The sequence below is a fragment of the Hyperolius riggenbachi genome, chromosome 6, assembly GCF_040937935.1.
Source record: "Hyperolius riggenbachi isolate aHypRig1 chromosome 6, aHypRig1.pri, whole genome shotgun sequence".
NCBI classification, from domain to species: domain Eukaryota; kingdom Metazoa; phylum Chordata; class Amphibia; order Anura; family Hyperoliidae; genus Hyperolius; species Hyperolius riggenbachi.
Window position 1 is genome coordinate 289127507 of NC_090651.1, and position 24020 is coordinate 289151526.

At 44.5% G+C, this 24020-nt stretch overlaps 1 protein-coding gene across 1 annotated transcript in view; it reads left to right on the plus strand.

The window, feature by feature from the left end:
* TECTA (tectorin alpha) overlaps positions 1-24020 on the plus strand; it is a 143322-nt gene that overhangs the window by 6794 nt on the left and 112508 nt on the right. The window contains exons 2-3 of the mRNA XM_068241002.1: positions 10262-10314; positions 19416-19549. Coding sequence (XP_068097103.1) covers positions 10263-10314; positions 19416-19549 — 186 coding nt within the window. The 5' untranslated portion in view covers position 10262. The remainder of the gene's footprint in view (positions 1-10261; positions 10315-19415; positions 19550-24020) is intronic.

Below are 24020 nucleotides of genomic sequence, written 5' to 3' on the forward strand. Positions count from 1 at the left end.
CCTGGAGCTATTGGACAATTTGGGTGCCAAATCGGTGCTAATTAAAATATCGGCTATTGGGCACACAAAGAAGAAATGTATGTGAAGAGGTGAGCTTTGAGGGATTGTTTGAAGTTGTTGAAGGAGGGGCAAGCCTGATGGGCAGTAGAAGAGAGTTCCACAGAACGGGGGCGGCTCTAGTAAAGGAGGAAGTTGTTGGAGGAGCTAAGTGGGCGGCCAGGTAGGTATCTGCTGACCAGGCCAGAGATGTAGGCCAGGAAGGACTTGTGTATAGATTTGTGGGCCAGACATTGGATCTTGAAGCTGGTTATAGTAGTAGATAAGTCTGGCTGTTGCAATCGTGATTGATTGTAGTGGGGGGGGCGATACGGTTCAGAGGGAGGCCTGATGGGAGGATGTTGCGGTATTTCAGATGGGAGATAATGAGGGCATTGATGAGGTGTTTGGCAGTATCCGGGGTCAGGAAGGGGCAGATCTTGGAGATGTTGCATAAAAGGAAATTGCAGGCCCTAGAAATGGTTCAATTGTGGGGGGTTACATAAGGAAGTCTACTTTAGTGGACGTATTGTATGTAGACTTCATACTCATGGTATGTTATAGTTTCATGGTCCTGAAATATTTCCTGTCCAAGATACAGCACTCACAGCATGTTTTATTTATTTATGCCTTTATTACATATTTACATTGAAATGACAAATACATCTATGGAAGTAGAAATAATGTAATGCTTTTTTTAGTCTTTTTATATTATGACCCCTTCAAGCTCAGACCCATGTTTAAGTGTGTGGAGACTTCAGTTTCTCTGGGAATTCCTCTTTTACAGTGTTCTCTGGCATATCATGTTTTTTTCGCTGCACTAAGGGATTTATTTTTCACTATTTCATCTTGAAGAAAACAGTTCATAGGATTCTGACTGGAGAAGTTTGTGATAATAAAACACTTTCTCTGTATACTTTGGAACTGTAACTCGAGAATTCAAAGGTTATATTAGTTACATTAAGATTGCACATTGTTTTATTACAATTTTAGCACCATCGCTCAAAGGCAATTTAAGGTCTTTTGTAACTACACACAAATGACCAATGTACAAATCTTTTGGTAAGCATAAAGTATTTCTATAGCAAAAAACTGGCCAGTGTTTTATAATTTTATTTATGATTGACACTGCTTTTTTTATTTGTAGGCTATTTTACTAAATTTAACTTTGTATTTTAGTAGAAGAAAACTTAACACATGACTAGTTATTCAGTCCTCACATTTCTGCAGGATGTGTACCTAAATATTATTATTATTTAGTATTTATAAAGCGCTGACATCTTTCGCAGCGATGCACAGAGTATATTGTCTTGTCCCTAGCTGTCCCTTAGAGGGGCTCACAATATAATCCCTACCATAGTCATATGTCTATGTATTTATTGTGTAGTGTATGTATCATAGTCTAGGGCCAATTTAGGGGGAAATCAATTACCGTATTTTTCGGACTATAAGACGCACTTTTTCTCCTCCAAAGTTGGGGGGGGGGGGGGGGAGTCACTGCGTCTTATAGTCTGAATGTGCCTTTTTTTAAGCTAATAGACATAGCGCAGCGGAAGGTCTTACCATTCCGTGCGCTGTTTCCTCCTCCTCCAGCTGATCCTCCCGGCATCTCCCCTCTTTATCCCTGCTACCTGCGGAGAGGAAGACATGATCCCGGCATCTTCTTCTTAACCCCCGGTACAGTACTTGCGGCGGTGGGGGCAGCGTCAGCGTGCATCTTTTCCCCTAACCCCCGGCGCTTGTATCAAGCAGGCAGCCTAAGTGCGATCACAACATGTGGCCCCATAACCCCTTAAGTGCCATTACCTGCAGCGGTGGGGACATCCTCAGCGCGATCTAGCAACTTGCCTCTTAACCCCCTGGACTTGCAGCAGGCATCCTCAGCTAGACCGCATCATCGCCCCTTTAACTGGTAGTGTGGTGGGCATAAGAGAGGCAATCCCAGCGCTAGCCGAAGCCACTGTCAGTCCCGATGCCGGCGTACTTCCGGTACGTGCGTCCTACGTCATGAGGGGGCGCCGGTAAACAGGAAGTACACCGGCATCGGGACTGACGGTGGCTTCGGCTAGCGCTGGGCTTGCCTCTCTTATGCCCACCACACTACCAGTTAGAGGGGAGATGATGCGATCTAGCTGAGGATGCCTGCTGCAAGTCCGGGGGGTTAAGAGGCAAGTTGCTAGATCGCGCTGTGGATGTCCCCACCGCCGCAAGTAATGGCGGTTAAGGGGTTATGGGCTCACATGTTGAGATCGCACTTAGGCTGCCTGCTTGATACAAGTGCCGGGGGTTAGGGGAAAAGATGCACACTGACGCTGCCCCCACCGCCGCAAGTACTGTACCGGGGGTTAAGAAGAAGATGCCGGGATCACGCTGAGGCTTCCCCTGCAGCATGTACTAGGAATTAAAGAAGATCCAGGATCACACTGCTTCTGCCCTGCTATGGAGTGGCCTGCACACAGAAGCACAATCCATCAGGATCGCCTCAGCGGCTGGAGAAGGAGGACACAGACAGCACCGATTCCCACATGGACATCTGGATAGGTGAGATCATTCACCCTTACGATTTAATGTTTAGTTCGTTTTTACTGGTGGGAGAAGCAAGAGTTAGTTTAATGTATTGTAGTGTTACTTGTAAGGGAAGCAGGAGTTAGTTAAGTGTTGTGTTACTGGGGGAGGGGAGCAGGGGTTAGTTTAATGTAGTGTAGTAATACTGGTATAGTGTAGTTTAGTAACTGGTGGGGGCATCAGGGGTTAGAGTAGGGTTAGCAGGGGTTATTGTAGATTGGACAAAGGGAGCTTGGGGGGAAAAAATGTCTACAAAACGCCCCTGTACTATAGATGCACCAAGTATAGCATATTTTTTTTTCCTGGTTTTTGTCCTCTAAACCTTGGTGCGTCTTATAGTCCGGAGCGTCTTATAGTCCGAAAAATACAGTAACTTATCTGTATGTTTTAGGGATGTGGAAGGAAACCGGAGTGCCCGGCTGAAACCCACATAGATACGGAGAGAACATACGAGCTCCATGTAGATAGTGCCCTGGCTGGGATATGAACCAGGGACCCAGTGCTGCAAGGCGAGAGTGCTAACCACTACGCCACCCTTAATTACTCATTCACTCACAATTTTCTCCTCCTACCCCATACACACACACTCCTGCTATCCCAAAGTGGATCTTTTCTAGAGCAGTGCTGTCCACCTCCAACTCTCGAAGGCTGAGGTCCTTAGACATTTTTGGAACACCTCAATTTCACTGATAGGACAGGAAAGGAGTGGTTCATCAAGTAGAATATACTTCCCCATTCCTCTGTCCATCCGAAATACTATCATAGAGATGGCCGTCAAGGACTGGAGTTGAACAGCCCTGCTCTAATGCAAGACTATTTGTATAAGAAAAAATACACATAAATAAAACAAAAATAAATAAAAAGTCTAGTGCAGATATGAATAGATATTTAGTAGATGCAATCATTTCCAGTTTTCCTCTAGTTTCCCCTTCTCTAGAGATGATCGAAATTGCCAAATTCTGATTCCGGTGAAATTCTGAAATTTTGCATGGAATTCCAAATGAATTCCAAATTATCTGCATTCCGGGTTTGCAAACTCATTGCAGATTTATTTTCGCTCTAACTATAAGATTACTTATCACTAGTGCATATTTGCAAAAATAAGTTTACTATAGGTTACAATTTTGCTTCTAATTTTCCCTTTTTCACATAGAATTTTCACAATAAATGTTTGCATAGAATTCTCTTATTCATGTCCCTTGAGCATGCTCAGTAGAATTTTTTTTTATTTTGCTTATTATATGAAAAAAAACATTAGCGCAACATTAGAAATTTACATGTTGGAATTCCATCTTTCACCTTAAAATTGTGAAGTTTTGAAGAGTAACATGGAAGTCAGAATTCTGCAATATCCCTACTTTTCACAAATGGCATACTTGATATCTACAAACTGAGAAATGTAATAATAGGGACAGTTCGTTTAGGAAAGTTTGGTACATTTTCAAAAAAGCACGAGTTTTTAAAAGTTGGGGGAAAAAATGCTGACATCTTAAAGGGATACTGTAGGGGGGTCGGAGGAAAATGAGTTGAAGTTACCCGGGGCTTCTAATGGTCCCCCGCAGACATCCTGTGCCCGCGCAGCCACTCACCGATGCTCCGGCCCCGCCTCCAGTTCACTTCTGGAATTTCTGACTTTAAAGTCTGAAAACCACTGCGCCTGCATTGCCGTGTCCTCGCTCCCGCTGATGGCACCAGGAGCATACTGCGCAGACCAAAGACCATACTGGACTTGTGCAATACACTCTTTCTGACATCAGCGGGAGCGAGGACACGGCAATGCAGGCGCAGTGGTTTTCTGACTTTAAAGTCAGAAATTCCAGAAGTGAACCAGAGGCGGGGCCGGAGCATCGGTGAGTGGCTGCGCGGGCACAGGATGTCTGCAGGGGGCCATTAGAAGCCCCGGGTAACTTCAACTCATTTTCCCCCGACCCCCCTACAGTATCCCTTTAAGCAAGATGGCAGATTCCATGCTGACAAAAGAAAAACAATAAACAGAAATTTAACATCAACTATGAGAAAGAAGTAATAATAAAAGTATAATATATAGTGCATGTCTTTCATGTCGAATTTAATAGTTCAAGCACCGTATTATGCATACCATCTGATAACATTTTTGAGAAGAGTGACCAAATATTCCTATTTTTTCCTTCAAATGAGACTAAGCAGCTCATAATCTGGTTCTTCTAAATATGCAATCATTTGTTTTGAAGCACTTAAGCTCAAAGAATTAACAGTTTTGGGGGTTTTGCTTTGCTCGACATCATAATGTTATCCCACCTCATTCCTTAACATTCCTCTTTTGTCATCCCTCTCTTAACTACTCTCTACAACTGCACCTTTCCACAATCATCTTTAATTCAGCATTCAAATATGCTCTCATTTACACACACAACTACTCAAGATACCTTCTCTAGATCCTGTGGTCCTCCTGAACTGTTGACCTGTTTGCCATTTTCCCTTTTTTCTAAATAAATTGAATTTTATGTTCACTCAAACTTGCTATATCACCACTTTATGAACTGTGTTTGATCTCCTCCTATCTACCTTCTGCCATAACTGGAGGACTGGAGAGATTAAGGTTGGGTGCATTCCTTGGATTGCTTAGTAAGTACTATTACTAGTAAAAGTACTAAGCTCAGATATAGTAACAGAAATAGTTTAGAGGTATGCATAGTTACAAGAGTTATGGTCAGAGTCAAGTATACAGGAAAGGTGGAGGTCAGGATTAGGAACCGGCCAGGGAACCACCTAATATTAGAAATAAAATGATAGACATGGTCTCTTATAGGTATGAATAATTACAAAATTTCAGTTTTATTGAAGGAAAAGTACATAAACCAGCAGACCAACCAATTAAAATCAATTAAAACTGGCCAGATGATGATACTGGGGAACTGGTGATTTTGGATGACAGATAAGTTCGGTATTTGAGGATTCAATCCTACAGGATTCCAGCTTTATATTTGATCCCAAAAATTCACAAAAAATGAAAATAAACCCTGGGACGCCCCATAGTAAGTGCCATTGGAGGGCCCACTGAGAAAATTGGAAAATGGCTTGATGCAAAACTTAAGGGGTTAATGATGTCACTACCATCCTTTGTTCAGGATTCAACTGAAGTCTTGCGGCTCTTGGGGGAGCTGGAGATCGGCCCCAATGACATCCTTGTGGGGATCAATGTGGAGAGTTTGTGCACGTCGATCCCCCACAAGGTTGGCATCGGGGCTGTCCGGTTCTTCCTTGAGGATACAAATCCAAGTGCTCAGTCTCATAACTCCTTCATATTGGATGTATTGCGCTTTGATCTGGAGCACAATTGTTTTGCATTTGGCAACTCCCACTATAGGCAGGTGCGGGGCACGTTAATGGGCGCGGCCTGCGAACCTGCCTATGCCTGCCTAAATCTGGGTCAGTGGGAGCGCCAGGATGTGTACCCTCTCCCGGAGTACAAACAACATGTCCAGTTGTGGATCCATTTTATAGATGATGTGCTGGTGGTGTGGAGAGGGAGTGAAGACGAGCTTTACTCATTCTTGAGTTAGTTAAATTGCAACGACCGTAACATCTCACTCACATTTACTGCGAGTAGAGCGGACGTGGCATTTTTGGATCTGCATATTTGGAGAGAAGGTAGTTGGGTGAGAACCACTACTTTCCGCAAACCAACTGCAGGCAACACTCTCCTCCACGCCACCACCCATCATCCTAGACATCTGAAAAATGGGATGCCTTATGGACAGCTTTTGCGGTTACGCAGAAACTGTTCACGGGAAACAGATTTTGGTGTTGAGGCACTGGCACTGTATGATCGTTTCCAGGAGAGGGGTTAACAACATGAGGTATTGTGTTCTGGATATAAGAAGGCAAGAAGGCGCCCAAGGGAGGAGTTGTTGGAGGTCAAAAGGAAACAAAATCCAAAAAAACAGGAGAAGGAGAATAATTCTCCCCGTTTCATAACTCCATATAGTTCAAATTGGGAAAGGATTAGTGAGATACTGGTAAAACATTGGCCGGGACTGCAGACGGACCAAAAAGTCAGATTGTGGGAAATACAGTAGACCTATGCTAGTTGCAAAAGCACCGAGTTTTAGACATGTACTGGTTCATTAACAGTATGTTCCACCTGAAAAGACGACATGGCTAAATAAGATATAAGGTATGTTCAGATGTGGCAGCTGTGTTGCATGTGACAGAATTGTGCCTACAAAGGTATTCAGTAATGCCAAGGGGAACTGTAAAACAGAATGGGTTATATAGGGGTTTGAATGCCCCTGCCACAAAATCTATGTGGGAATGACAACCCGAAAACTAAAAACCAGGGTGATGGAACATGTGTCCAGTATAAACTGTGGACTACATAAAAATGGGGAATATAAAAGTGCAGCGGCATAGCATTTCTGTATAGAACACAATGGTGATCCAGGAGGCTTAAAAGTCATAGGAATTTCCCAAATCATGGCCAATGGGAGAGGGAGAGATAGACTCAAATTGATAAAGCAACAGGAAAGTAGGTGGATCTACCTGCTGGGAGCAATGAATCCAGAAGGAATGAATACTGAGTTTGACTATGCTTCCTTCTTACCGTAATAGTTGTGAATGGACCATCATGAATCTTTGCAGTGTATTGACATAGAGAAGATGATGGATTTTGCAAGATGAGAGAGAAAAAGAGAGAGGGGGAATGTAAAGGGACATGTAGATATGTAAATTCATCTTTTTGGATGATGATAAGATCTAATAAGTGATGTCTGCAAAATAAGGCAGATGAACAACAGTGTTTGCAGCAGTATGGACTCAATGTCATTTGGTATAGAGTATATATAATGGACAGTCTCTGATTGGGATTTGTCTGTGGTCTGTGTGACTAGAATCTGGAAAAAGGAAAAGTGAGTGAATGCATCTTGGCTGCATAGAATTGCTGAATCGCTATAGCAGTAGTCACTGTGGGAACCCCTGGGGGGAAGAGGGTAGGGAATACGCAGTAATTCCCCGCCCCAGTACTGGAATGAGAATAAAGAGGGCAGCCCAGCCAATCACGAGCTGTGCACATCCTGACAAAGCTCGCAAGTGGGCGGGCGCAACGCATCAATTGGTGGGTGCAAATCCCGTGGCCGGTGAGCGCTCCAGAACAGCGGCGGCAGTGACAGCGTTCATGGACGGATTAGCGTCTGTTCCTAGAGAAGGTATACACAGAGCAGGTTGAGCGGACACGCTTACCGCCGAAGGCTGCTGGTGACAAGGTGTAATAAAACCTATTGTGATGGTCCTGTGTGTGATCAAATCCAGAGGAACACTGGATGAAAACTACAGACGTGTGGTGAGATTATAATATGCCGGCATTTGCTGCTGTTATGTGCTGCAAGCTGAAGATCCGCATGTTTATCCGTATATGCATTAGCTCTCTCCACCTCTCTGAAGATCTGGAATAAAGGGAACCGGTACCAGAAGGGTTGTGTGAGTGCAGGGGGTGTGTGGTGATAAATATGAGTGAGCGTTCGTATCTGGCCAACTTTAATTGGTTGGTCTGTTGGTTTATTTACTTTTCCTTCAATAAAACGGAAATGTTTTAATTATTCATACCTATGAGAGACGATGTCTATCATTTTATTTGAATTATATATACTTTTTTCACATGGTCACTCCCTCTGAATTGAGGTGTGGGTATAAGTAATAAGGTGGTGGTTGAGTCAGGCAGTTATTTCTATCATTTTGAACCACTTAATATAAGGCCATGTCTTAAATGTATGAAGTGCAGAGGGAAAATCAATGGTAAAAAGAATGCATTTTAGCTAAAGTTAGGCAGGGCAGGAGAAAAGGAGAGGTCGAGATTAAAGAGAAACTCCGACCAAGAATTGAACTTTATCTCAATCAGTAGCTGATACCCACTTTTACATGAGAAAAATAATGATTTTCACAAACAGACCATCAGGGGGCGCTGTATGACTGATTTTGTGCTGAAACCCCTCCCACAAGAGGCTCTGGTACCGTACGGTACTCCTGGCAAACTGCCACAATGTAACAATGTTCAGACAGGAAATAGCTGCTTACAGCTGTCTGTTAAAGCCAGACCAGCTACATAATCTGCCCACAGTAACAATGTCACCATGTAATACATGTCAGAATGTGAATCTGGGAGAGGAAAGATTTTACAATGAGCAAACACTGACTAAATCATGTATACATAATTATTGTAAAAATGAAGCATTTTTTTTATTACATTATTTTCACTGGAGTTCCTCTTTAAGAGGTTAAGATTAGGCTAGGTTAGGTTACTTAGCAAGGAAATGAGCAGCGCTACTTAAAAACAGACTAGTGTCTACCTGCAAAAGAGTGCAAGCCCCACTTGTGGGGTCGAATACACACCGAGCATACACATGACCTGTCTACCACTGGAGGATGTTGGTTTCCTGTAACAGCTTGCATGCAACCTATTAAGTACTCTTCCCTTCCACTGCGAAGGAGTCAATCCTCCATTGGAGGGGCCTAACACTAACTAAATCCTAACCTATGTATGTGCATAGCCTGGGTGCGCTACCAAGTAAAATTGAAAATCCTGGGGGGGCTCAGCGCATCTCTGATTGTAGGCCATTCGGAGGCGGCCTGGTGTTGCGCTGATCCACCTTTTGCGCAATTTAGGTTAGGTTACTGCAGAAGCTCGGGTTTGTTGTAGGACATCTAGACGCAGAAGTCTCCACTGCTGGTACCTGGCACTTGATTGAATGGACATGTAGTTACTGAGCACACGTATTGCAGAAAGGCTTTGAAATGAAATATAAACTAGTTGAAAACAATCTAAATGTAAAACCCTGAGACAAATTGTGGCTACACTTTAATCTTTTACCAGACTCCAATTCATATAGCTACTTCCCTAGAATCACTTGCAAATCCATATAAATATGGCTATTGGATCAGTATGAACTCAAATCTGTAGAAATATGTGGATTACCTATTTCTGGTCTTGAATATTTCTGCAGTAAAATTGTATATATACTGTACATTGCCCGCAAGCATTGCAAACATATTGGATTATGATGAAGCTTGCTGGCCCCATTCTATCAGCACAAAGATGGCTGGATGAATCCCTGAACTGTCATCATCTTATGCTGTTCATGAAAAGACATGATGGAATTTTCTGATGTCCAATTTTCTGTTTTTTTTATAACAACTACTTAGAAAGCCAGTTATACAGTATAACACAATTCTGAAAAATAACAAAATATTCCCAATAATATGATTTTTTATAAATTCTCTGACAAATGCTGAAATAGCATAACTCAGTTTAAGAGATTTTTTTTTGCTGAAATTGCTATATATATATATTGTGTTTTCTGAAATTCTATACTGTCCTCAATATGTATAGTTTCTACATATTCCCCAAAGGTCTCAAAATGTCAACCTTAACTAAACCGTTGTCCATTGTTGCCACTGTTCATTTAACAAAACAGGCAACTACCAGCTGTAACAGGCAGGGCAGGAAACCTAATATACCTGATATTTAACCCTTGTCACTGCAATGGTCTGTTATGCTGCAATGCTGGGTTCACATGCTGTGAGCTTTTTAATTAGAACAGAAAGCAGGCATTAAAGCAGACTCGTGTGAATGTACATCATGTGTTTACTGGTTTAATAATTATAGGCTAACTATATTTTATTGTTCCAGAATGAATTATTCTTCACTGCTTGGACTCTGGTCTGCGCTTTGCTTATTACAAGGTAAGCATTGTTCTGCAAGTCTGCAATAGTGGTCATGATGATAATAACATCTTAGCATTGTATTAATAATAATAGTGTTTGTATTAAATTATATGTGTTTGCTAGCATAAATAATGTAACGTTAGTCTCAGTAATACAAAACAGCTATTAAACTTTCAGTGATCATTTCATTTTCTCAATTGTGGCACAAAGCCCTAAACCAGAGAAACAATTTTTACAAGCCCAACTCTCAGCTCAATAACAAGCGAGTCAATGCACGAACCAATAAGCAGCGCACTGCAATTTTACCGGTATTTACTGCAGTTACAAATCGCGCATTGTGCCATTGCTTGGGTACTATACTACAAGTTATGTTACTTATGTAATGGGTATAACTGTAGAAATGTGTAAGTTATCAGTTAACACAGATTGCGCTAATTGCGCAAAAAGCATATTACATAACTGCAGTAGGTAACAGTAAGATTGCTTTGTGCTGCACAGCAATTTTACTACTGGTTTGTACATTGACCCCAACTAACTCCTTCTGCTCATCTGTGATCGGTGGTTCAAATAAAACTTTTTTTTTTTTGGGGGGGGGGGGTATCAGGAGCAATGATCACATGACCATTTCAGTCACTTGTTTCCATTTTGCAAGAGAGGTGCTGCTTTAGGCTTGTTTTCCATTGTAAGCGCTTTTCCACAGTTTTTAAATTAACCTCCTTGGCGGTCTGATTCTTTCCAGATTTTAGGGTCTAAAAGCGGTGCAATTTTTTTTCACTCTGTCAGACCCTAAAACCTGAAAAAAATCATTCTGGCAGGGAGATCTGCAGCAAAATAAAAATTTTTTTACCTTCCTGGGCTCCTGGGCTGCAGTTTTCTCTTTGCCCACAAGATGGCGCTAATATACATATAAACAAACTTCTCTATATTTCTCTAATATAGAGAAGTTCGTTTTCAATGTTAGCCCCGCCCCCGATGACGTCACGCTGCCACCACCGCTCTGCTGCCACCACCACGGCTGCGCTGCTCCAACTGGCTGCCGGGTCCCCGGAAGAATAGCGGGGACATGGGGGATCCCGGCGACCAGGGAAAGACCCCACACTGCCGGGGAGAGAGGCTGGAGTCCCGCTGCGCAGCGAGATCGCGCGCGGGACTCCACAACTACAAGTAAGCTCTGCGATGCCTACCCCGACCTGAGCTCGGGATCACCGCTAATAGCTTCTTTTTTCTACCCCGAGCTCAGGTCGGGAAAACCGGCAAGGAGGTTAATGATAAAAACAAGGAGACCCACACATTAAATAACCACTTTCACAAACAATTGTAAAATTTAAAATGCATATGTCTGCATGTGCATAAAAAGTACATTTAGCCTACAAATATCTTATTTCCAATGTTTCTGTCCCTTACTATAGGTTGTAAAAATATGTCAGATTTGACAGGTTTTGGACTAGTCAATCTTCTCATGGGGATTCTAAGGGTTTTCTTTCTTTTCTAGAGCAATTCCTGAACAGCAGTTGCTCAGTCCAGCTTCCCAAAATAGTGTTTAAGTGAGTAGTTAGGCAGGCCTGTATCTTTGTATAAATACTTTCCAGGGAATGTTTTCAAAAGAATAATGGAAATATTGAGCACAGTGGAGTACCTAGGGCATTTGACACCCGGTACTGGAAATTATAAGACACCCCCCTCCCCCCCCACCCAAAAAAAAGGAAAGGAGCGAATACGGCATACTATGCGCACCACGTCAGGTAATGCCAGATATAGGTTACACCAGTATAGGTAATATAGTGTTGCCCCCAGTATAAGCAGTATAGTTGCACCCAGTGTAGGTAGTATACAGTAGTTGCTCCCAGTATAGCTAGTACAGTTGCCCTCAGTATAGCTCGTATAGTTGCCCCCAGTGTAGATAGTATAGTTGCCGCCAGTGAAGCTCGCATAGTTGGCCCTAGTAATGGTAGTGTAGTTGCCCCCAGTATAAGCAGTATAGTTTCACCCAGTGTAGGTAGTATAGTTACCCCCAGTATAGCTAGTACAGTTTCCCCACAGTATAGCTAAGTATAGTTGCCCCCAGTGTAGGTAGTATAGTTGCCGCCAGTGAAGCTAGTCTATTTTCCCCCAGTGTAGGTAGTATAGTTGCCACCAGTGTAGGTAGTATAGTTGCCCCAAGTGTAGGTAGTATAGTTGCCCCAGTATAGCTAATATAGTTGTCCCCAGTGTAGGTAGCATAGTTCCCTAAGTGTAGGTAGTTTAGTTGCACAAAAGGCGGCCTGGTGATGCGCTGATCCACCTTTTGCACAATTTTCAATTTTCGAATTTACTTGATTAGCCGCACCCAGGCTATGCATATACATAGGTTAGGATTTAGTTAGTGTTAGGTCCCCTCCCATGGAGGATTGACTTCATCGCAGTGGGAGGGATGAGTACTTAATAGGTTGCATGCAAGCTGTTACGGAAACCAACATCCTCCAGTGGTAGACAGGTCATGTGTATGCTAGGTGTGTATTTTAGCCCACAAGTGGGGCTGCACTCTTTTGCAGGTAGGCACTTGTCTGTTTTTAAGTAGCGCTGTTCATTTCCTTGCCAGGTAGTTTAGTTGCCCCCAGTGTAGGTAGTACAGTTGCCCCCAGTGTAGGTAGTATACAGTAGTTGCCCCCAGTGTAAGTAGTTTAGTTGACCTCAGTGTAGGTAGTATAGTTGCCCCAGGAGGGGGAGGCAGCACTAGAAGGAGGGGCAGCGAGGACAGCAGCAGGGAGGGGGGCCAGAACCCCCTCCCTTACCTGGGTCGCCCTCCTTCTGCCTCTCTCCCTCTCCATATAGTAATGGCAAGCAGGCACGGTGGGTGGCGGGCAGATAATTACTCACCTGACTTCCGCCACGTTCCAAGCGCTAGAGCACAGTGTCACGTCGTCACAACTCTCCACCTTCAATGTCGCCCACTGTCCTTCCACTAATCAGGAAGCACAGTGGGCGGCAATGAAGGCGAAGAGTTGTGACGATGTGACGCTGCGCTCCAGTGCTTGGAACGCGGAAGTCAGGTGACTAATTATCCACCCGCCACTCCCCAATCCCTGCTTGCCGTTACTATATGGAGGGGAAGAGAGGCAGAAGGAGGGGACCCAGGTAAGGGTGGGGGGTTCTGGCCCCCCTCCATGCCGCTGTCACCGCTGCCCCCTCCTTCTAGCGCTGCTTCCCCTCGTGTTCTGCCGCTATGGGGGGTCATGGCGACACCCCCCTCGCTGTCAGTCACCTGGTGCGCCACCCCACCCTCTATGGAAGGAATGCCCCTGATTAAGCATGCCCCATGAGTAGATGGAGTATCCCAAAACCTGTCAGACCTGTCAGATTTTACTGCCTACTGCAAGCAACAGCAACATGGGAGTAAAGTAGTTTATAGTTTGGTTTATAATTTTTATAAATACATTTTTAATGATAGTGGTCCTTTAACTACTTAAAGTCCGCCTCATGCCAATGGGCGTGACTGACCGCGGCGGCAGCCCCAGGACCGCCTAACACCAATTGGCGTCAAGTCCTGGGGCTGCAGTTTCCCAGGGAACAGTTGCGCACATGCGCGATCGTTCCCTGCCGCTTCACGGAATGGAGTTCCATGAATAGCCTTCTAGCTGCCGATCTCAGCTAGCAGGCTGCTTGTAAACGTAAGGGGAAAGAAATCCCCTTTGTTTACAAGCGTACAGCGCTGCTGGGGGCCACAGCGCTGTATGAGATCGGCGATCCCCGGCCTCTGATTGGCCGGGGAGCACAGTCCTCTCATAGGCTGATGCCTATGAGAGGCAGAACAGGACGGATCGCCGTCCTGTTCCAAATCAGATGCCGGAGGGGAGAAGGGAAGGGAAAGGAGGGGGACAGGGAGAGAGAGAGCCTCGTAGAGGCTAAAGAAAAAAAAATACAAACTGCCGCAGCGATCGGACCCCTCCGGCGGCAAGTCCCCTTAGGGACAAAAAGGAGGTGAGTCCGATCGCTGGGCTCCTAAGCTGGCCTGTGCAGGAGCCAGGAGGCTGAAAAGCCTGCACAGCCCACTGCATAAAACGGCCTGGTCTTTAGGGGGGGTTAGCACTGTGGGCGGGAAGTGGTTAAAGTACAAATATATCTTCTGTTGTTAAATCTTCTGTCTAAGATACCTTGACAAAGGGGGACCCTGTATGGCCCTGAAATTATTATCGGTAGACAAAGATTGTATCTGTGTGAGCATTATGGGACAATAAATGTATTAGTTCTAGCAACAGTGTACGGAACCTTTTCTTTACCGTTGGACAATAATATACATTACAACAACACGTTCTATTAGTGCAATTGTAATTTACTCCAAATACAGCTGTAGTGGCTGCTGCATATTTCCTGCATCTGCATTTTGATAAAATTCAATGGGAAGGCAAGAAAATGTTATTCCAAACGCGTTGCTATGCAAATTTTCTTGTGATTACCATTTTATCTTTTTTCCGAATAAATCGTTGGAACAATAAAAATGCAATCATGCTGTAAAAAAAAATGAAAAAGCGCATTAAAACTCACAAAAAGCTGTGTAAAATAGGATAAGGAGGGATTGCATTGCAGTGTGTTTGCAGTCGCAATTTGGAGTGCAAAACAAGCCTAAGAAATCTTTTACTCTGCAAAATGCAATGTGATTGTATTTGCAATCTTGCAATGCAATTTTTTGATGATTTTCTAGCGATTTAGTTTGGACTGCAAGAAATGCAGGCAAAATTCAACATGCATGACATTTCCATGATGCAAAAAACAGTATGAAATTACAATGCTTTGGTTTAGTAAATTGAAAAGATTCTTTTTTTTATCCATTGTCTGATTTGTAAGTCTATGCATGGTTAATTGAGATTGGGGATGGCTAATGAAATGAAAATAATTAAAAGCTGATGCCAATTTTATGCTAATTGTTATCGGAAATTTGATTTAAATTGTATGCAAATAAAGTATACGCAGCTTGGAAATGCTGTATCTGCGTCATTCGATTGGTCAATTTTCAAGTTGTAAATGTTTGCATAAAATAAGGCTAAAACTGCAATAACTCAGAATAGTTTCCATCTCATTGACATCCCTAATGGAGATCATGTGATCATGTGATCATATTTCACTTCCTTTTCCTGTGTAAGCTAATATGGCCAGCAAAAGTGAAGCATAATGTTCACAATATCATCACATGATCTCAGGGTCGGACTGGGACACTAAGGGCCCACCGAGGAAGTTTCAGCCAGGCCCCCCCGCCCACACATCCCATTTTGGCCTCACATACACATGTACTCTAGAAATTTTGCATGATTTTATGGTAGGGAATAGATTATAAACACTTCTGAGGACAGTCTCCAATAGGGACATGTCCACATGCGGCGCGCTGAGCGCGCCGCAGCACAAAAATTAATGAGTGTCGCCACGCACTGGAACATCGGCGTGGTCATGATGGGTCATGGGCAGACTTTAAAAAAAAACCACACAAAATAAGTAGCGGTGTTATTCACAGAGATTAGGTCTGACCAGATACATTTTAGATAAAATCATCAAGTAGTTACATGCCTCATAATTCATCAAGTAGTCAAATGGCAGCAGATTTTCCGACAAAATGCAATCAGATTGGCGGCAGATATCCCCACAAAATGCAATCAAATTGGCAGCAGATATCCCCACAGAATGCAAGCAGATTGGCGGCAGATATCCCCACAGAATGCAATCAAATTGGCGGCAGATATCCCCACAAAATGCAAACAGATTGGCAGCAGATATCCCCACAGAATGCAAACAGATTGGCGGCAGATATCCCCACAAAATGCAATCAAATTGGCGGCAGATATACCCACAGAATGCAAACAGATTGGCGGCAGATATCCCCACAAAATGCAATCAAATTGGCAGCAGATATCCCCACAAAATGCAATAAAATTGGCAGCAGAGATCCCCACAAAATGCAAATAGATTGGCGGCAGATATCCCCACAAAATGCAATGAAATTGGCGGCAGATATCCCCACAAAATGCAATCAAATTGGCGGCAGATATCCCCACAAAGTCAGGTCCCCTGTTAGCGGGGGGCCCCCCTCCCTCACCTGGAGCCCCCCCCCCCCAGTTTAGGTAGGCAGGTCACAGGTGTCCCCAGTTAGGTAGGTCTTATATCCCCCCCAGCTTGGTAGGGGGGGGGCAGTGGGCACACAGAGCGGCGGGGAAGCTCCCCCCCCCGTTTAGGTAGGCAGGCCGCAGGCGCAGGTCACAGGTGTCCCACAGTGCAGGAAGGGGGGAAATTGGGCACACAGAGCGGCGGGGAGGGGGAAGCTTCCCCCCCCTCCCTCACCTAGGGGCCCCCCCTTCCGCACTCCCCCTCCCTCCAAAATCTCAGCCAGCGGCAGCGAGCAGGGAATAGCTTACCGGCATGAAGACATCAGTCATCAGAGGAGATCCATCGCTCTGCGTGCCGCTGGCTGGTCTCTGTCTCTCCTGCAATGCACTGACCAATCACACTCTTGCAGTACTTCCTGTGAGAGCGTGATTGGTCAGTGCATTGCAGGAGAGACAGAGACCAGCCAGCGGCACGCAGAGCGATGGATCTCCTCTGATGACTGATGTCTTCATGCCGGTAAAGTTATTCCCCGCTCGCTGCCGCTGGCTGAAATTTCGGAGGGAGGGGGAGTGTGGAAGGGGGAGCGCGGAAGGGGGGCCCCTAGGTGAGGGGGGGGGAAGCTTCCCCCCGCCTCGCCGCTCTGTGTGCCCAATTTCCTCGCTCGCTGCCGCTGGCTGAAATTTTGGAGGGAGGGGGAGTGTGGAAGGGGGAGCGCGGAAGGGGGGCCCCTAGGTGAGGGGGGGGGGGGAAGCTTCCCGCCGCCTCGCCGCTCTGTGTGCCCAATTTCCCCCCTTCCTGCCCTGTGCCGGCTCTGGGGCCCCTAGGAGGCAGGGACCACCGATGGAATCATCGGCAGTTCGGTGGGTCAGTCCGAGGCTGATCAGCCATTCAGGGACTTACAAATCAATCACTTGATCAAACCAAATAAGTATTTATCCATGAATGTTTCTCAAGGAGATTTTCTGTAGTATCAGGTGATTATTTCTTGTCATGGTTAGGTGGATATGTTTGTCACTGTAGGTGGGAGTGGACTTAAATGTTTTTAAAGCTACTCACAATGGGCTCTATTCTCAATGACTTCCCGCATGCGGTAAAGTACATGCGGGAAGTTTGCGACCAAAACATCGGCAAGTTCACATTCACAAAGGTTTCCGCATGTTTTCTCTGCATGCGTAAAAAGTGCGGTAAAAGTGCGGGATTCATGTGGAAAAATTTCCGCACAAGTCGGTATTTTCGGCATACAAAAATCAATTCACAAAACATTTCAGGTGCCTAATTTCAACGTTATTAACCGTTTTTTTTTGTCACCTACAAGTAGTAGGTGATATATTCCGCATCCCATTGACTTTAATGAAGTCTGGAGGCATAAGGGCTGTGCTTGCTGGACTTTGACATTTTTTTTAAAACACTTTTTCATGCGACCTTTTTACCGCATGTTTTCCGCACGTTTAATGGCTGTTTACGCATCTGTTTACCGCATGCGGAAAACATGCGGCAAATATTAGTGAATGTGGAAAAAATGCGGAGTTTACCACCTGTGGAAATTTTTCGGTAAAATTTTTCGGTATTTTTTCATCATTGTGAATAGAGCCCAATGTGTAACTAGATAATATAACTTCAACCACTAAATAAAGTCCTTAATTATTGTTTGACAGAACCGCTGTTAACATCAATGGCTATCACATCTGCAAACCTATAAAATATATGTGATTAACTCAGGGGCGCCTCTAGCCATTTTGTCACTTCAGGCGAGAAAACCTGTTGTGCACCACATCACACAGAGGTGACTTGCCTGTAATGTGACTCCTGTCCCTGCCAATCTCTCACACAAGCTGCAGCAGCCCTCCTGGAGTCTAGGGACTGTCAAACTTTTCACACCTTATCCAGCTGTCCACATACAGTCTTTACAATTGTGAGAACAGACAGAGTTTTTTTTCTACAGACTCTGCAGGAGAGACAAGCCTTTCTTCTGCATCATGCTGTATACATTTACCAGCTTGCAGTCCCCCTGTACTTGTATTTTTATTTCCCTCAGCCAGCCCAGTGCTTCACATTGCCTTATACACTGTACCAGCAGCCTGGGGTAAAATCTAGTCCCCCCCCCCCCCGGCCAGTCCATTCTGGAATGCCTTGTACCTGCTTCCATAGAAAGACACTATCCTCCTCTTCTGATGTGTTTTCTTTTCACGGTCATAAGTAGGGGCGGGACAGGAGTGCACAGACAGACACACTCTAGATCTCCAGATAACTAATTAGGGAATGTCATACAAGTGGTGTTGTAGAGAAAAGGTTAGCAGATTCCTTATGAGAGGCTTAGCAGATGCCTTCATTAGAACTTTTTCTCTCCGCACCCTTAGTCTCTAAGGACAGGAAAAATAAACCTTTTTTTTCCCTGGAAGCCGCCCCTAGATAAAGCTGCGCTCTAGGCAATTAGCTTATCAGCTGGTCCCTAGAGGCGCCTCTGGATTGACTTTTAAACATTATTATTATTATTATTATTCTTTGTTTAAAGGGATCCTGAGAGTGATATGGAGGCTGCTTTATTTATTTCCTTGTAAACAATGTCAGTTGCCTGGCAGTTCTGTTGATCTTCTGGCATAAGTAGTGTCTGAGTCAGAGCACCTGTTCTGCTTATGCTTGTTTGGGGCCTATGGCTAAAAGTATTAGAGGCACCGGATCAGGAGAATTGCCATGAAACTGGTATTGTTTAAAAGGAAATAAATATGACAGCCTCCATATCACTCTCACCTCGCATTCCCTTTAAAAAGCACTAACATATTATGCAGGGTTGTACAATAGATCTGGGAGGCAAAACAATATTACATAGGGACATGACAGTGTTAAACAATGGAACACAAAAATGGTGAAACAACAATAAAAAATGGTGGACTGATTGAAATTTAGGGATACAGGTCACTGAGTCGGAAAAGGGTCCCGTCAGATAGGCTTACAGTGTAAGGGGTGGGGGAGAAGAATACATAGGGGGGGAAGTTCGATGGGGATTGGAACTATAAAGAGTGAATATTGATATGGGCTCTGCTTCCCTACAGCACAATCAAGAACAATTTTGTATCCATTCTGGCAAAATGACACTAAAACGCCAAAAGTGGATGATGGAAGTTCATCAGAAATTAAACTCTCTATTCCTTTTATGTACTTTGGAGTTCCATACAGGTCTATCTATGTAAGTAATTCAGTGTTGATGACTGTTGTTCGTTAAATTGAGAGTGTGATTCCCATTAAAAGGGTGGTGGGGGAGGGGGCAGAAATCTCCTCAAAGACCCCCCAGTTCACCTGCCTGTTTTTAATTTGTATGATAGTAAATTTGCATCAATTAGCAGGCTGGCTTGTGTAGTTGCTTCTTACCAGCAAATTGGCAGTTATTTCTTTAGGCTAGGCGCACACATAGCAGAAACACCAGCGTTGCGGAAAACGCTGCGTTTTTAATGGATGTCTATGGGCCGCAGGAAAAAACACAGGTTTTGTTGCATAATCTTCAAAAACGCAGCAAAAACCCACATAATGAAAGTCAATGGAAACGCAATGGTATGCGTTTCCCATGCGTTTTTCTATGCGTTTTTGGGAAAAAAAAATTTATGATGTATTTCCGCTTCCTGTTATCTACCCAGTGATTGGCATAAAATGCAAAAGCAAACCGCATGAAAAACACATACAAAACGCATATGTGTTTTCTATATGCGAACCGCAAACGCATTCAAACGCACGCAAAACACGTGAAAAATGCATTTGCGGTAAAAAATGCAAACGAACCAAAAACGCAAGAAAACTCTCACAGCATAAAATGAAAACAAGACATAAAATGCAGCCTTTTATGTTATGTGTGCACCTACCCTCAGTATATAGCGGATTGCCTGACCCTGCCAAAGCTTCTCCCTGTGCAGAAGAAAATTAGCTTTTCCTAAACAGTACTGCTTCTGCCGTTCCTCACTGCTCAATATAGCATTTTAAGGGAACCTGTAGCGAGAGAAATACAGAGGCTGCCATCTTCATTCTCTAATAAACACTGCCAGTTGCCTGACCTCTGTGCTTATTGTCTGCCTCTAATGCTATAAGTCAGTGGCCCAGAATGAGCATGCAGATCAGATGCTCTGACTTTTTTTCTGAGTCAATTGGTTGCATGCTTGTTGTAGGTGTGTAAAAAGACGTTAGCCTCCTGAGCGTTACGCAGCCCCAGAGTCCAGTATAATTTTAAAAGATCTCACGCTTGTAAAACTTTTAGCTAGCACTAGGCTCTGCAAGTACATGTGCCCGGCATCTCCCCAATTTCTGCTGATCCCCCCGATCCCCCGCTAATACATTACCCAGCCTGGATCCAGCGATCAGCGCAGCCTCCCAGGACAGCTCCGCTCTTCTCTATGGGGAGGATCGTACATGATGTAATGATGTCACCGATGTCATGATGTCATGAGCAGACCTGAACCTCCCCATAGAGAGGACCGGAAATGTGCAGGGAGGCTGCGCGATCGCTGGATCCAGGCTGGGTAATGTATTAGCGGCGATCGAGGGGGATCAGCAACAATCGGAGGGATGCCGGCCACATGAACTAGCTAGCCTAGTGCTAGCTAAAAGTTTTACAAGCGTGCAATCTTTTAAAATTATACTGAGGTACTCCTGGGGCCAGCGAGCGGTATGCCCGACACAGTGTCTGGCATACCGCTAAGGAGGTCAAAGCTTAAAGCTCAGCATAACAGCCAGGCAACTGGTATTGTTTAGCCTCTGTAATCTTCTCATTGTAGGCACTCTTTGCAGTACCAGTTATGTGTATGTTTCATCACTCTCCCTGCCTAACATAACAACCCATTTAATTAGATAGCCAGGTGTGCACCTTTATTTTACCCCCCCCCCACCAAAGGTAGCCAGGTGTGGTCTAATGTGAACCCCTCCATGCAGGGATTGGGTAGCATGTAACATTAATCTCTCATCTGTCCTGTTTCCAGAGGCAAGCAGGCTCCCCTTTGTGGTGTACCATTGTCAGCCTAACTATGCCTAATGAACCAGGTCCTAGCTTGATGACATCATCAAGCCGGGACTTGATTCATTTGGCATAGTGAGGCTGACAGCAGTAGTGTAAAGAGGGGAGCCCGATCGTCGCTGGAAACAAAGACAGGTAAGAGATCCTAATTTTTTTATGTTACATGCTGCCTCATCAGAGCAATGGGGGGAGGGGTTAATTTGAGTGGAACGGGTGGGGGAATCGAACCCCAGAGAGGGGATCTCTAGTTAGTGTAGTTAGTGGGAGGGAGGTTAATGAGCACAGGTGCATTCTAGCACGCACACTGTGCTCATTAACCTCCTTGCGGGTTCAATTCCTCCGGCAAGGAGGCAGCGCAGGAGGTTTTCTTTTTATTTTATTTTTTTAAATCATGTAGCGAGCCTAGGGCTCGCTACATGATAGCCGCTGAGCGGCGGCATCCCCCCACCCACTCCGATCGCCTTCGGCGATCAGAGTAAGCAGGAAATCCCGTTCAGAACTGGATTTCCTGCAGGGCTTCCCCGGTTGCCATGGCGACGGGGCGGGATGACGTCATGGACGTCGGGAGTCATAGGGAATCCCGATCCGCCCCTCAACGCTGCCTGGCACTGATTGGCCAAGCAGCGCAGGGGTCTGGGGCGGGGGGGAGCGACTCGGTGCAGCGGATTGCGGCGGATCGGCGGCGAGCGGCGGCGATCGGAAGTTACAAGCAGCTAGCAAAGTGCTAGCTGCTTGTAACAAAAAAAAATTATGCAAATCGGCCCAGCGGGGCCTGAGAAATCTTCCTGCGCAGGTTACCCCGAACTGAGTTCGGGATAACCGGCAAGGAGGTTAACAGCTGCAGACTAAAGTTCATGTTGTTCAGCTTTTACAGTAGCTCTGCAACAACATGAACATACTGTAGCTAGTAATGAGGACAACTGAAGCGAGTGTGATATGGAGCCTTACATATTTATTTTCTTTTAAGCAATACTAGTTCCCTGGCTGTCCTGCTGATCCTCTGCCTCTAATACTTTTAGCCATAGACACTGAACCAGCATGCAGCAGATCAGGTGTTTTGTCAAATCTGACAAGATTAGCTGCATTCTGGTGTGATTCAGACACTACTGCATCCAAGCAGATAAGCAGGGCTGCCAGGCAATTGGAATTGTTTAAAAAGAAATAAATATGGAAGCCTCCATATATTTTTTGCTTCAGGCTACCTTTAAGAACAGAAATTATTCAGGGAATGCTGCACAAATAATCACACTATACATTAGTATATCCAGTCGTAACTTGAGTTTTATTTATAATGTGAAAATATCACTTAGGAGAAAAGGGGAAATGGATCGGACCCAAAGTGTACACAAAAAGGCAACTCTATGAACTGTGAGTAAAAGAGCAACAAAACTTACAAAAAATTCCTATTCCCTACTCAATAATTTATGCTTCCCCCATTCAACTTGCCGGCCAGCACTTAGTTGCCAGGTGCACCTATTGTTCTGATGGGCCTCTTAAAGTAAGAGATAGCAGCGTTCTAATGGCTAATGGTGAAACAAAGTACAAGTAAATTCTCCAGCACATTAGAGGTACACTTTGACTGAGCTGCACAGGGATCCTGTTATCACTCACCCTCTGATATACATCGAAGGTGAAAGAGGTGCAGGCCTTCAAATGCACATGGCAAAACAGGTGTTGATATCTTCTTCAAGCTACTTCATGTGAAGTTTCCCTCAGTTGTTAATTCCCTGGGGCCTGGAGATTCCCCAAGTTTGCAAGGTTTGGCTAGAGAGTGCTCCCTTCTCTGTCCAACTTTAAAGAGGCACTCTTCTAAGATGTCAGCTTCAGGTGCACCACAAATCTCTATGCATCCCTCCCTATACATTAATACATTTAAACATTTAAATATTTTGGCAACTCTTGGGTCAGGCACATACAAAACTGAAAAAGAAATGTGAATATTTATCATTGAAACAAATATTACTTTTAAAAATGCCTGAATTGCACAATTTTTCATAGAGTTTTGGTGAAGATAGTGATCAGCTTGTCTGTTTATTAGCATATACAAACCAGGCAAATGCCAGGGGTGACAGCTGCTTGAGGGGGCACCAAGGAACTACTTTCCAGGAACCTGTTCATCTAGAAATGCTTGGACCTGACACCCATAATGTGGTGGTGCACCATCTTGCTGGAAAAACTCAGGGAACGTGCCAGCTTCAGTGCATAAAGAGGAAAACACATCATCATGTAGCAGATCGGGAGACCTTGGGGCAATTCAAATTGCTACATGATGATGTGTTGAATGGCCCCCAAGGTTTCCCGATCTGACCCCCTTAGACTTTTATCTTTGGGGCCACCTGAAGGCAATTGTCTATGCTGTGAAGATACGAGATGTCCCCCCTTATTTTCATCTATACCGAGTCCTCTAACTTCTATTTTTGATAATTTGGGATTTTTTCCCGCAGTCAGAGCTAGGTTTTTCTTTTGTCTTAATAGAGGGGATGGGCCAACAATGGGGAGTTTTCTGGTTAATTGGACCACTCCTCCTATCAAGGATTTGTTCCTCAAAAGTAGTAGCAGTCCCAATCTGCTAGAATGGTTACAATACCAACAACTATGTTGTTATGTTAAGTCGCTTTCTCCCCTATCTCAGGTAATGAGGAGCTGCACAGCCTTTTAACCT